Raw genomic sequence first — 14,241 nt, 5'->3', positions numbered from 1 at the left:
CAGTCAATACTCTTTGGGGCAGCTTTAATACCAAGTGAGAATACAGAGACATTTGCATGGTTGTTTGAGACTTGGTTGAAATGCATGAACGGTCGATCGCCAATGGCAATTATAATAGATCAAGATAGGGCTATGAAAAGTGCAATCAATATAGTTTTCCCAAATGCTCGACATCGATTTTGTTTATGGCATATATTGAAAAAAATTCCTGATAAATTTGGATCACATTCACAGTACCATGCTGTTAAGAGTTCCCTAAGAAGTTGTGTATACGATTCTTAGACATGTGATGAGTTTGACTCAAGTTGGCAAAGTTTACTGGAGTGTTATAGGTTGGAGGATAATGCGTGGCTGTGTAGCTTATATAGTGAGCGGACATTTTGGGTACCAACATATTTGAAAGGTGTATTTTGGGTCGGCATGACTACCACACAATGTAGTGAAAATATGAATGCATTTTTTGATGGTTACATGTATTCGTCGACCACATTGAAGGAATTTGTGGATCAATACGATAATGCTTTGTGTAAGAAAGTTGAGAATGAGAGTGTTGCTGATTTCCATTCTTTTAATGTCACGATTTCATGTGTAAGCAGGTTTTCTTTGGAGAAGCAATTTCAGCAACTTTACACCCATGCAAAGGTCAAAGAAGTGCAAGAGGAGATTAGGGAGGTGTTTTATTGTACTAGCTTGCTTCTAAAAATTGAAGGTGAAATTAGTACTTATCAAGTGACTGAACGAGTAGAAATGAATGATGCCTACACAAAAAAAGTATGCTTTAATGTTTACTATAACGAAGCTTCATGTGAAGTGAACTGCTGTTGTTGCAATTTTGAATCAAGAGGAATTTTGTGTAGACATGCAATATGTATATTGACCACACTTGATGTTACAGTATTGCCAGAAAAATACATTCTCAACCGATGGAGGAAGGACTTGAATCGAAAACATCAATTTATCAAAAGTAGTTATGATTCCTTGATTGGCAACCTTACTGCAGAACGTTATTCCGACCTATGCAAAGATATGTTGGAGTTAGCATCAATTAGAGCGACAACCGTGGACAATTACACGATAGTGAAAAATCATGTTTTAGAGTGTTATAAGAAATTAAGTGGACCAAGGAGTGAGCAAATTCCACCTTCCCAATCACTCCCAGATGCATCTATTATCGGTAATGTGTCCAGTGATATGGCAGTGGAAAGTCAAAACGTACTTAATCCTTATGTGGTTTGTACTAAAGGGAAGCGAGCATCAAAAAGGAAAGTTTCTGAAGTTGCAAAAAGTGGTGGTGAGGAAGTCAGAAGGAATAAAGAATCAACCGGGTGACACAAAGCCGGGTAACACAAAGCCCAAACCAAACAAGAAGAAAAAACAGGTTGCTAATTTTGATCTATTGCATTTGTTAAATTATTCATATTAGCAGTTTTTTCTAACATACTTTAATTCTTTATTAATTGAAGACTTGCCAAAGATCGCTACAAGATGAACTAGATACAAATGAAACTATGTTTCCTTTTGAAACCGATATTCAGCATGGTCATGTAATTGGAACTCAAAATAATGTAGTTACGCAAGTATTTTTATATTATTTCCGTTTATCTTTTGTAACCGATATCCTTGTTTTTATGCATTGAAGTATCTTTTTTCAGGCCCAATGGAATTCATAGTCACCAAGTCTCAAGTCCTATAAAAGCATATCTTACTTTTGAGTGGAATGCTTGGAAGTGTGATGAAAGCTAATTTTGCTTGTTGGATCTTACTTTTGAATTGAATGCTTGTTTCTTGAAATTGTTCAATGTAGACCACTTTATATGGATTTTTGAAACTCAATGTAGAACACTTGAAATTGTTCAATGTAGACCACTTTATGTGGATTTTTGTAACTCAATGTAGACCACTTGAAATTGCTCCTTATTTTTGTGATGATTTTGGATCGTGGCAAGACATTATTTTGAGGCATGATTTTGAGGCATTATGTGGATTTTTCACAATGGCAGAAAATCCCTGAACATGCATATATATAAAATCTTTTTTATTATTTAGTAAGCATGCCATAACCAACTAGTTCTTCGCTGTACATATATAATCCGAACCACATACATAAATTTCACACTATTCATATTTAATTAATTTGTTTCTCTTTTAGTCAAATTAATTGAATCTTAAATGTTAAATCATCTAGTCCAAATAACCAATCACTTCTCAATTCAAAATAAGAATATAAGATTACATATTAAATATATTTGATTCAATTTAAAACCAATATTTCTACCAAAATAGTCTTAGTCATCCTAATATATTCTATGGGTGTCATACCTTTATTTTCTTTCTTTTTTATTATTATTATTTATATTTTTTGCTATTATCTTCTAAGACTTTTTTTGTAAAAATATTTAAGAATTCTATTATAATGAAAAATGCACAGGTTATATGCTAGTATGCATACATCACAGTAAATGGAATAGCTAAGACAAACAATATATATCAATCCAAAGTCTTTATTTGCGATCAATTCTTCCTTTGGCCTTCCTTGTTTAATATGTTGTGAACCTCCAACAACTTTTCTTCCTTTTCCTTTGCCTTCCACTTCGTATTTTTGGATGATCAATTCTCCAATCGGCATCTTCCGCTAGAAAAGTCTATGTTGATGTGGCTGAAAAAGAAATCTAGAGTTGAATGTTGAGCGGAATATATCAACCCAAATTTTCCAATGTAGTAGACCAAATGAAATAATTGGGATACCAGCCAAAGTGATTACAACAACCGGAGTCCATGCCCATGCTCTTGTATACACCAAAAAGAAAGTTGCAATGAAGGCTACCATCATGCCCGCAATGGAAATGAAGAGTGTGGTAAGTCCAAACAACAATTTTAAAGGTATTGACTTTAAGAAATCATTTTCCGTGTAACGTGACGTGAGAATTGACAAGAAAATTACTATTGAAGTCGAAGAGGAACACAATGATATTGCATCGGATATAAAGAATACCATAAATGAGGTACTTCTCAAAAGAATAGGAGTCCCTTTAGTTTGATCGCTGCCACCTGGTACTGTGAATGCTGCAGCAAACATCACAGTGGCAATCAATGTTGCGACGACCATGCAATTGTTTGCTGTGTTCTTCATCCACATTTCACCATCTTTCTGCAAATCTTTATGTTCCTCTCCAAATATCTCCTTAGGTGTTTTTCCTCTCGAATTCTTTCTCTTCGCAAATGATCGCGGGACAATATTTTCTATCTCCTACAGTTGACAAGATATAAATTGATAGGTAACAGTTGAACCGTTATGTATGCAGCCAGAAGAAAAAAGAAATAATATTATTACTCACCTTAAACCACAACAACTCCCGTTGCATTTGAAGGGCCGCTCCTGATACGATATTTAGTCGATCTAAAGGAGCCAATTTTCCAGCTAAATGCAACATGTTCTCTCTGTCATCTTTGGTAACATAGGATGCAATGCTATTCATGGGATCACCTATCTCATATATTAGATTGAACACACTCTCTTGCCGATGTAAAACAGCAGTGTGAAATATACTCATGTTATTTTCCTTTAGTTTCCAAATAAGGTCAGGATAAGAGTCTGAAATTATAATTAGAAATTCAACATTTCCAGCTTCTGCAGCTTCAAAAATTAAAGCCATATCATTGAGAATCAATTTTGATAAGATCAGGTTGTCTGGAATTCCATCCTTTCTCAAAAGTATTTTAACCAATTGATGGGCTGATGCCTTCATGAAAGCTTTGTTATAGATCCCTTTGAAACCTATGGTGTTGAGAAAAGAATCTATTTAGAAATCAGAAATGGTTCGGTAATAAAGAAATATTACATCTATAAATTCAATTAGTTTACGAATATCCTTAATAAGAAATTATATTGACAGCTTTATAAAATCAAAATGCAAAGATAACTAAAGCATTAGATGCGGCTATTTGTGTCCTAATTATTGACTTCTTAAGACAAGTTTTGTTTCTGCAAAACCCAGGCACTTTAAATCTCTTATATCTTTTGAATTTAAGTAAAAGAGAAATGCTAGCTTTTGCCAAAAAAGAAAAATAGTAGTCACTATTTTCTTGTGTGTGTATAAAAGCAACGGTTGCGTACAAGTATTACAAAAGATTGATGAGACATATAGAATAGAAAATAACTTATAATCGCATAAAATTTTCCATAGTTTAGAAGTAGATATCATCTAAAGATTTGATGAAATCAAATAAGAGTATTTTCCCATGCCAAGCTAATATGAGTAAAATTGTCATCATGTTGTGATTAATGTAATAAAAGAACTATATTTACTTGGGACATGTCGTATCTTTTCAATTAAAGAAGTTTGGGTTGGAGGAAAACTAACAGGAGTACTTTAAGAGACTTTTCCAGAATGATAGGTCTCTTTCGCTGCCAATTGAGAATGGTTTCTTGGCCAACGTTTCCAACCCTTCCCGCCAGCATTCAGTGTCGGCATTTGCTATGTTTGGATACAATTTCAGAATTTTCAAAGATATATCTGTCCATATATAGAAACAGCACATTAATTTGATAATTGTCGAAAGGTGGGTTAAGAAATAATGCTTATAGTATATGGTCACTAATATTGCAATATATAAAACTGGTAACTCCATCCAACTTGTGTAACTACATCAAATTCGCCAAACAAAGTTATAGTCAGATGTAGGGCTTACCATACATATCATTGCGGATAGTATGACCAAGGAGCTCAATGCGTTTTGCTTTCGTAAACTGTTCATGAGGAGTCACAGAGAATAGATACGAGACCATGTTTGTTTGTCCTATATAAGCTGCAACAATGAGTGGTGTGTCTCCCTCGTGATCAATGATCGATGGCAACTCATTGTTTTTTATCACAAGCTGCTTAGCAATGCTGACGTTTCCTACTTGGGCAGCAGTGTGAAGGGTAGTAAATCCATAATTGGTTTTCAATTCCATGTCCCCCCGCTCCAATATCCTCAATTCCAACCATTTCTTTACAAAAGTGGTGTGTTGGTGAGCCACCGCAATGTGGAGTGCTGTCGCTTTATAAGTTGCTATGGATGCTCGAACACAGTCGTTGTCTTTGTCTAAAAATGCCTTAGCAGCCGGCCAATCACCTTTTGTGACCGCTTGACGGAGGGGACGGTAGCGATCTAATGTTCTTTGATCACCTGGAATTTTGGCCTAAGATAAATGAGAAGAGCTGCAGATATATGCAGAAAGGTGCTGAAGAGAACATTCACGATGCACTTTTTTGCAAGATATATATATATAAAAGCAATCACAACACTTTTACCAAAGAGAAAGAGAGAGACGCTTACTTTCAAGATCTTCATCATTTGGGTCTGAGGACTGTCCTGGTGAATTATTGCTTGCTGGAGTTATTACTGAATTCGGCGTAATTGGGATAATAGGAGCGGCTCCATGATGGACTGCATTAGATTCGTCAGAAGACGATGTTTTAGGAGGAGAACTAGAGCTATAGAAACCTGCTGTAGCCTTGTATTAGATGATATTGGTTGACGGATAGCTTGTCTAGAAGAAGTAGCACCGTCTTCCATCTTTTTTCTTGTTTTTTTTTTTTTTTTTGGTCGTTGAATAATAAACTCAATTTTAATAACATTTATTTTGATTCTTTTCATTTCATATTCCCTTAAGTTCCTAAGTGACTTGAAGAAGTTGTGTTTTTTAATTTTTTAAGAATTATTTTACATAAGAATTACATTACATGGAAGTTATATGAGATGTAAATGAATAAAGTTAACACCGATTTAGAAAATTGAAATATGAACATTTTTAGATAAGTTATGTATTGAGAAATGTACAAGTTAAAGATTTAGAGGGAGAGAGAGGAATGATTCAAGAGTAAATTCATTTTGTAATTCTTTTTGATTTTTCTTGCTCATTTCAAGTTTTCTTCCTTCAACTTACACAACCTAAACTACAAGTTTTCTTTTTAAGAGGACAAAGTAAAAAATAAATACTTCAAATATATTTTTAACAAATTTAAAGACTAATTTTTTTTAACAATCCCCCCGCCCTAGTCCCTCACGTACGGGTTGTAGTTTATTCTTACCATGATTTGCGGTCCAATTTTATCGGGACAATCACATTGCATTAAGCGATCCCTCCCAACAAGCTTATAATTGATATTTTTCTTCTACCAGATTTGCTAAATAGTAAATAAGAACCACCATATTACGAAAGTACCAAGATTTTGATTTAAGGATTCGAAAGAAGAAAAAAAAGGCATGATGCTTGGTTTGTGTACTTAAAAATTGAAACAATATACACATACAAAGTTAAGAATAAAAGAATAATGGCAAGAAAAAGAGAACAACGCTAAATTCATGATGATAACAACAATTATGGTGAAGATTTTCTCTGGAATTTTGGCCTATGATAAATCAGAAGAGGTGCATGATATATGCAGAAGGTGCTTAAGAGAACATTCACAACGCAGTTTTTTGCAATATATATATATATATATATATATATATATATATATATATAAAGCATTTGCAATACTTTTACAAATTAAACTCGGTCTCCTGTTCTGTGACCAGTGAGAGAGAGAGGCACTTACTCCCATTAGTTGTGTCCGAGTTCTCAATCGTAATCAAGTGACTACCAGAATCTCCAGCGTCATTAGAATCCGGTGGACCGGAAGACGATGCAATAGAACCAACTCCACTAGAGGTGCTAGCGGAATCCGCTGTTGTAGAAGAGGATCTTTGCCCAGACGAAGTGCTTCCAAGATTGCGTTGAGATGCCTCACTCATTTGCAATTCTATCGTTTACCTGTTGTCCTCCATTTTGAGGCATGGTTAGATATCTTCTTTCAATTTTATTTTTATTTTTATTTTTATTTTTTCTGGTTTTATAAAAATAAATTTAATAGAAAATTGACATATGAACATTTTTAGAGATATAGAAAGAGAGAGGAATGATTCAAGAGTAAATGCATTTTGTAATTTTTTCTTTTCATTTTTCTTTATCATTTCAAGTACTTTTCTTCCTTGGATTTTGGGACATAATTACAAATTTAACTTTAGAGGGCGAAACTGGGTTGAATTCTCTCTCTTTTAATTTTTTTTTAATTTTTATTTTTTAAGAGGCCAAATTAAAAGAAAAGAAAAAAAAACCAAAAAAACATGACTTAGAATATTTTTTTTCACAAATTTAAAGACTAATTTCTTTTAATAATTCCCCGCCCTAGTCCGTCACTGCTGGTTGTAGTTTATTTTTGTCATGATTCGAGATCAAATTTAAGCAGGACAATCACATGCATTAAGCGATCCGTCACAACAAACTTATTGATCCTTTTCTTCATTTTTCTTCTGGTTTCCGCAAACTTTTCTCCTACCAGATTTGCTAAATAGTAAACAAGAATTACCCACCATGACAAAAGTACCACGATTTTGATTTACAGATTCGGAAAGAAGAAAAAAAAGGCATGATGCTTGTTAATTATGGTGAAGAGAAAAGTAGGAATAAAAGAATAATAGTAAGGAGAAAGAGAAAAATGCTAAACTCATGAGGATAATAACAATTATGATGAAGATTTATTACTGATAGGTACTTGACGATATTACTTACTATTCCAATTCTTGCCTTTACAGATTGAGCTTCAGAGCCTCCGAAGAAACGGGGTGTCTTTAATTTGATAGGATTAAATTAAAGAGTCGAGTAGATGTTCACGCTAGGATTCATCATTATATAGAGAGAAAAAACACTGTCCACTAAATTATTGATTTATTTATTTTTCTATTTAATTTAATTTACACCTCGCTAGTAGGTCACGCTTGCATATTAAACTAAGATTCTCTGGTTCATTTAGTTTTATTTCAAACAAGAGCCATGTTTGAGCTTGTCACCGAACTAGGTACTCTCTTCACGCTTGGTTCATTTATTTTTTTAACTAATTCAAATTTTATTATGAACTTCTCAATTAACTTATTCATTCATTACATAATGTAAATATCATGATTGTTTATATTTTCATAAATTCATGCTATTAGTTAAATAATTATTGTTAGTATTTTATTATTTGTCTTAATTAAATGAAGTGAATTTTTGAGAAAACTTCCTGATTCAAAGCCCAAAAACAAATGACACCTCAAATATATATATATATATATATATACACAATAGATCTTTTCGTTGGTTGTCCGTCCGTTAGTGCCACGTTAGCATTTTTCTGTCTCGGCGAAGTCTTGGTGGTTTGAGAATGAGAAGCTCAAACTCAGAAATTGATTTACAGTGTTAAAAAAGGGAAAGCATTTTACGGATAGTAAAAGAAGCTTTTTTCTGTCAAATCGAAAATGTTTTCCATTGACTCTTATTTTTCGTCACATCAAACACCAAAAAATACGAAAAATATTTTATAAAAATCATTTTACGTCGAAACAAGCGGAAACTTTATAATGATTACTGGTTTGTTTAGCTTTCCACGCTACTATAAGACTACCATTAAAATATGCTGCCAAAAAGTATGAGAATTCTTAGTAACGGCATGTTAATTTGATAGGGATTGTACCATACTCTAAAATAAATTTCTTGATACCCTATTACATGTCTAATATGGTACATGATGGAATTACTTAAATGAGCGTGCTTGGACGCTGGGTTATGAGTTGATCTTTCTAATAAAATAATTATTAGCTGCAGTTTGGAACTAAGTATCCTTTCATGGAAGGGGTATGTTTGGTCTACTCACGTATCCTTTCCTGATTTACAGTGTTTATTTATTTATTTATTTTTTTTTTATTTAATGAATCATCATAATTAAGGCGAGTTTTGCTTTTTAGCTTTTGCGATAGTGCATATTTCTTTTTTGTTTTATATTAAGATGTTAATCATTTTGTGACAAGTTAAACAACCAAGTGAATTATGAAAAGAGTGATCAAAGTGGACATGCTAATCATGGATCGTGAAAAGAATTGCGAAAGGAATTGGTCCATATAACTCATCTTTTGGCCCTTTGTTGAACTAATAATTCGGCTTTTGTTGATCTTTTTTGATGATCCACGCACATGTAAAGCCCTATAGCTTTCCCATTTTAAGTATTAAATTAAGTTTGTCCTTATATTTGGCCACCGCCACCTACCACAATGGTCAGCTGCCTCTATCTTCCTCTTGAGATAAAAAAAAAAAAAAACCAAAAACAAAAACAAAAATATATCAAACTCAAGATTTCACCAAGTTTTACATAGAATTTAAGGGGATATTAGAATATACTAGCAGATTGTAATTGATTTCAAATTTGATTCTAATCTCCTACCTTCTAGATAATCATATGATTTGATAATATCTCTATCTACCATATTTGTATTATCTTCACCTACCCTAATTCTCTTTTAAATAGGAACATTTAATATTAAAAATATAATTAAGAAATAAGAGTAGAATGTAGTCATTTCTTTGCTAGTGTCTCCATTCTCAATTTGTTCTATTTTATTTACTCCCTATTTATTTATGAATTTCTTCATGCTCTTGGCAATTGCTATGTCCTCTCCTGGCACTAAGCCAAATATGTTTTATACCACCATTATTATGTAGTTGTAGACCTGAATTGTGCATTCCCCTTTTCCCCCTCTCCCGCCTTGATTAAGAAAAAAAAGAAAAAAGAAAGACCTGAATTGTGCGCAACTTTGAATATATACTAACAACCAAACTAAAAAGTTGTAGCAAAATAAACCAATTTGAATTCAATTTCTATCAATTAGACATATCGAATCAAACTCGCACATTTGCACCAGTTTGAAGACTGCAAATCAGCATCCATATGAAGATCGAAGGTGAGATACGTACGAGAAATTCGGTGTGAAAGTAGAAAACAGAAAGTGATGTGAACCAGGCTCTTTTTGAAATGGAGGGCCTCCCCTATCAATTCGATGGAACAAGCAGCAGACTTTCTTCCAAGCCTCTTTCACCACCTTCATTTAATCCTACCTATCCTAATCCATACAAAATATAAGATAATGTAAACAATGATCCAATTATCAACCAGAAAAGAAAAAGAAAAAGAAACAAATTAAATAACTTTATCAATCTGTCAATCACTTCAACGATGCCTTTTTTATTTTCTTCTCGCGAGATTTTCTTATTTTTTTCTTATTAAACATAAACTAGAGCTAATTTTTCTTTTTTCTTCTTTTCTTAGAAATGAAATCAAATATGCAATTAGGCATAGGAATTTGATATTATGTATCATGTATGTATATTGAATACTGAATTACGTGAACTAGCTTATAACCTGCGCAATGCGCTAGATTCTTCATTACAATTTAATTATAAAATTAAAAATATTATAATCGTACTTTTCATAAGTATTATAAAATTTACTTTTCATAATTGCAAGAAGAAAACTTGAATTTTGCTTAATCAAAACATTAGTATAAAATGAGATAGAATCTCTATTATTGTTGGTGTAATACCTATTAGATTTCAACACAAATCAAACTCATAATTATAAATATTCGAAAAAGTACTTTGGTTGTAGAAAAAAGTACGCACGATATTCTTTGTTATAGTTTAATTTCAAAATTTAAACGCATCTCTATCAAACTTTTCATTATAAGCTGTAAAGAAAAACTATCACACCCATTTAAATAAAAATACATATTAAAGGTTATACACCAATATATTACACAACATAATTATACTGAATATTGCATAAATGTATAAGTCGCATAAAATTTTACTTTCATAAGGCCTTTATCTTTAATTAGTTTAATCCATATAAATTAAAATATGTTAAAATCTTTGTTCCCATATGTATAGTTTAAAATGAAAAATATAAAGAAAAAAATAGTGAAAAGAAAACTTGGATTGTGATTTTCAAAGCATTGACAGAAAGTTAGTAAGAATCTTTAGTGTTATGCCTATTATATTTAATACAAATTATAAAACCCATATAATTATGAGCCTTAAAAAGAGTACATAACAAAATAATAAAAAATCTTTCAGTCAACATTAATGCAATCAAATAATCATCTCACATCATATACAATGCTTAATTATCTTTTAGGTGTTTCGTAATTCCCTTTTGTGTATAATAATCAAATAAATTTTTGCCTTCTTTTACTTTCAAAAGCATAATAATACAAAATAATTTGATTTGTATTATTTGTTTCTATATTTGATTTTGACATTAATAATACTTAATTTATTGAATAATTTATATATGGAAAACTTCAAATATAATTAAACGTCATTAATTACGCTAATTTAAGGACCGATTTTTTAAATAAAAACCGGTTTACTCTTAAAAAATCGGTTAAAAAATTATGCCTTAAAAAATCAGTTTAACCTTTTAAAAAAATTGGTTCACACCATATGTCACAATTCTAGACTACCTATAAAAAGTGATTCCGCTATTATATATACTAGCACATAACTCGCGCTATGCGCTAGATTCTTCATTATAATTTAATTTCAAAAACTTAAACGCATCACATTTTACTTTTCATTATAAGTTAAAATAGATGTATGTAAAAATCTATCACGCCTCTTTTAATGAAAATACATACTAAATGTTATATACCAGTACATTACTGAACATGTACTTTTTCTTTTTTGAAGTGTACCAAACATGCACTTAATGAAAAGTATAAAAGGAAAAAAAAAATAGCAAGAAGAAAGCTTGAATTCTGATTATCAAAATATTAATAGAAAATTAGTAGAAAACTCTGATATTGTTGATATGATACTTATTATATTTCAATACAAATAAAACACATAAAGTTCTAATCATTTCAGAAAAACACATAGTAAAATAAACAAAATCTTCTATCTTCTTTTGAATACAAAATAAAACACATATTTCACTCAATATTTAATGCAATCAAATAAATCTTTTCAACACTTTCAAAAAATGCTAGAAAATCCGAGTAAATCACAAAAACGAAAAAAAAAATTCAATAAAATATTCAAATGAATTAAAACATAAAATCGTATTGGTGTGATACCTATTATATTTCAATAAAAAAAAAAAAAAATTAGAAAAACAAACATAAAAATAATCAATTTACTGTTGTAAAAAATTTATATATAGATACACAAAGATAAATCCAAGCAACAAAATTTTCAATTAAATAGAAACGTACCCTAGACGAAATCAAATACAGTGCAAAAATAAACAATTTTTTTTTTTTTTTCAAAAAAAGTGAATAATTTATTTTAAAATTTATTTATTTTTATATATAAAAAATCATTGTTACTTTTGTTTTTTTTTTTTTTATTTATTTAATGAATCATCATAATTAAGGCGAGTTTTTGCTTTTTGGCTTTTGCGATAGTGCATATTTCTTTTTTGTTTTATATTAAGATGTTCATCATTTTGTGACAAGTTAAACAACCAAGTGAATTATGGAAAGAGTGATGAAAGCTGAGGATGACTGAAGGAGGGGTTATATTCCGCGACCAAGTGGACGTGCTAATCATGGTGAAAGGAATAAGTGGATGGCCCGCTTCTCGCAAAGAAGACGTTTTATTGGTGTGAAAACAACTCCAGATTTACACTTTAGTTGATTTGATTTGATTGTCTTTGCTTGGCCGAGTGTAGGGTTGATTGGTTTCCTGCAGGACTTTGTAAGCACTTGGATCCAAACGCTGAAGATCGAGATTTGATCCAAACGCTGAAGAGTTGATTATGAAACACCTTTGCACTTCAAATATGGCGGATTCCAGGAAATTAGTTAAAAAATTTACTTTTAGTTTCAGGTGAACGCAACCCATGTGGTCTGATTGTTCGTTTGTAAAGTGATAGGAACCCACAATAAATTGAACATAAATAGGTAGATAATAATTGATAGATAATGAACTCTACTAAAGGGTTGGAGACAAACCACAAAGACACAAGTCAGATTACAAATTCAATACCTCCAACCAACCTCTAGACTCTTGGTTTATGCTAGTTAGGCTTACAAACCACTACTCACAACACATCTAACAACCACCCATAATACATGTACACTAGCCCATAACACATATACCCACTAACATAACATAATAACGGAATACTAAATACCCATGTAGCACTAATTAACATAAACAAGGCTAATGACTACCCACTAAGCTACTACACCCCCACTTCCTTGATGCTCTTCTACGAATTACTCTATAATTTTCACTATCATTTGAAGCTTGTCTTCTCAAAAGAACAAACAACAGTATCGTTTAGTCCTTATGTTTCAGCTTCTCTCAAATGACAGTCAGTTTTTCTAGTTGTTTATTAGTCCCTCTTCAAATAAAAGAAAAAAAGAAATCTAGAAAAAAGAAGAAGCCAAGTGACCTATGTTTGGTTCATATAACTCATCTTTAGGCCCTTTGTTGACCTAATAATTCAGCTTTTGTTGATCTTGTTTCATGATCGAGGCACATTTAAAGCCCTATAGATTGCCCATTTTAAGTATAAGCTTGTCCTTATATTTGACCACTGCCACATACCGCAATGGTCAGCTGCCTCTATCTTCCTTTTGAGAGAGAATTAAAAATTAAAAAAAACAAAAATATATCAAACTCAAGATTCCACCGACTTCCACATAGAATTTAAGGGGATATTAGAATATACTAGCAGCTTGTAATTGATTTCAAATTTGATTCTAATCTCCTGCGTTCTAGATAATCAAATTTTATTGAATTTAAATATGATTTGATAATATCTTTATCTACCATATTTGTCTTATCTTTTAAATAGGAGCATTTTATATTAAAAATATAATTAAGAAATAAGAGTAGAATGTAGCCGTTTCTTTGCTAGTGTCTTCATTCTCTATTGGGAAATGTTAGATGCTCTCCTTGTATTCTTTTATTTTACTTACTCCCTATTTATTTATGAATTTCTTCATGCTCTTGGCAATTGCTAGGTCCTCCCCTGACACTAAGCCAAATATGTTTTATACCGCCATTATTAAATACTTGTAGTCTTGTAGACCTGAATTGTGCTCAACTCTTAATATATACTAACAACCAGACTAAAATGTTGTAGCAAAATGAACCAATTTGAATTCAATTTCTATCAATTGGACATAACAAATCAAACTCGTACATTTGCACCAGTGTGAAGACTGCAAATCAGCATCCATATGAAGATCGAAGGTGAGATATGTACGAGAAATTCGGTGTGAAAGTAGAATACAGAAAGTGATGTAACCAGGCTCTTTTTGAAATGGAGGGCCTCCCTAGCTATCTATTCGATGGAACAAGCAGCAGACTTTCTTCCAAGCCTCTTTCACAAC

At 31.8% G+C, this 14,241-nt stretch overlaps 2 protein-coding genes across 2 annotated transcripts; one reads left to right on the top strand and one right to left on the bottom strand.

The window, feature by feature from the left end:
• Nucleotides 1-420: 420 nt before the first annotated feature.
• LOC132169303 (protein FAR1-RELATED SEQUENCE 6-like) lies at nt 421-1,329 on the top strand. Its single transcript, XM_059580359.1, has one exon. It carries the CDS (start codon nt 421-423, stop codon nt 1,327-1,329), a length of 909 nt encoding a protein of 302 aa, XP_059436342.1.
• Nucleotides 1,330-2,396: 1,067 nt separating this feature from the next.
• On the bottom strand, nt 2,397-5,022 carry LOC132169302 (ankyrin repeat-containing protein NPR4-like). The gene is made up of 5 exons (XM_059580357.1): nt 4,690-5,022; nt 4,362-4,514; nt 3,336-3,775; nt 2,993-3,247; nt 2,397-2,405 (listed from the first exon to the last, which is right to left on the bottom strand). The coding sequence occupies exons 1-5, from the start codon at nt 4,952-4,954 to the stop codon at nt 2,397-2,399; spliced, it is 1,122 nt and encodes a 373-aa protein (XP_059436340.1). The 5' UTR covers nt 4,955-5,022.
• Nucleotides 5,023-14,241: the final 9,219 nt, after the last annotated feature.

Source organism: Corylus avellana, chromosome ca2, assembly GCF_901000735.1.
Source record: "Corylus avellana chromosome ca2, CavTom2PMs-1.0".
Taxonomy (NCBI): domain Eukaryota; kingdom Viridiplantae; phylum Streptophyta; class Magnoliopsida; order Fagales; family Betulaceae; genus Corylus; species Corylus avellana.
The sequence above is the reverse complement of the archived record's forward strand: the minus strand, read 5'-3'. Positions and strand labels throughout refer to the sequence as shown.

What these genes read in the sequence shown, in the direction of transcription:
- LOC132169303 (XM_059580359.1), top strand. Translation starts at nt 421, where the DNA reads ATGACTACCACACAATGTAGTGAAAATATGAATGCATTTTTTGATGGT.
- LOC132169302 (XM_059580357.1), bottom strand. Translation starts at nt 4,954, where the DNA reads ATGGAATTGAAAACCAATTATGGATTTACTACCCTTCACACTGCTGCC. An exon ending in TATCCGCAATGATATGTATG is followed by an intron (nt 4,515 to 4,689) that starts GTAAGCCCTACA and finishes ATATATGGACAG; the next exon opens with ATATATCTTTGAAAATTCTG. An exon ending in AAGTCTCTTAAAGTACTCCT is followed by an intron (nt 3,776 to 4,361) that starts GTTAGTTTTCCT and finishes TCAACACCATAG; the next exon opens with GTTTCAAAGGGATCTATAAC.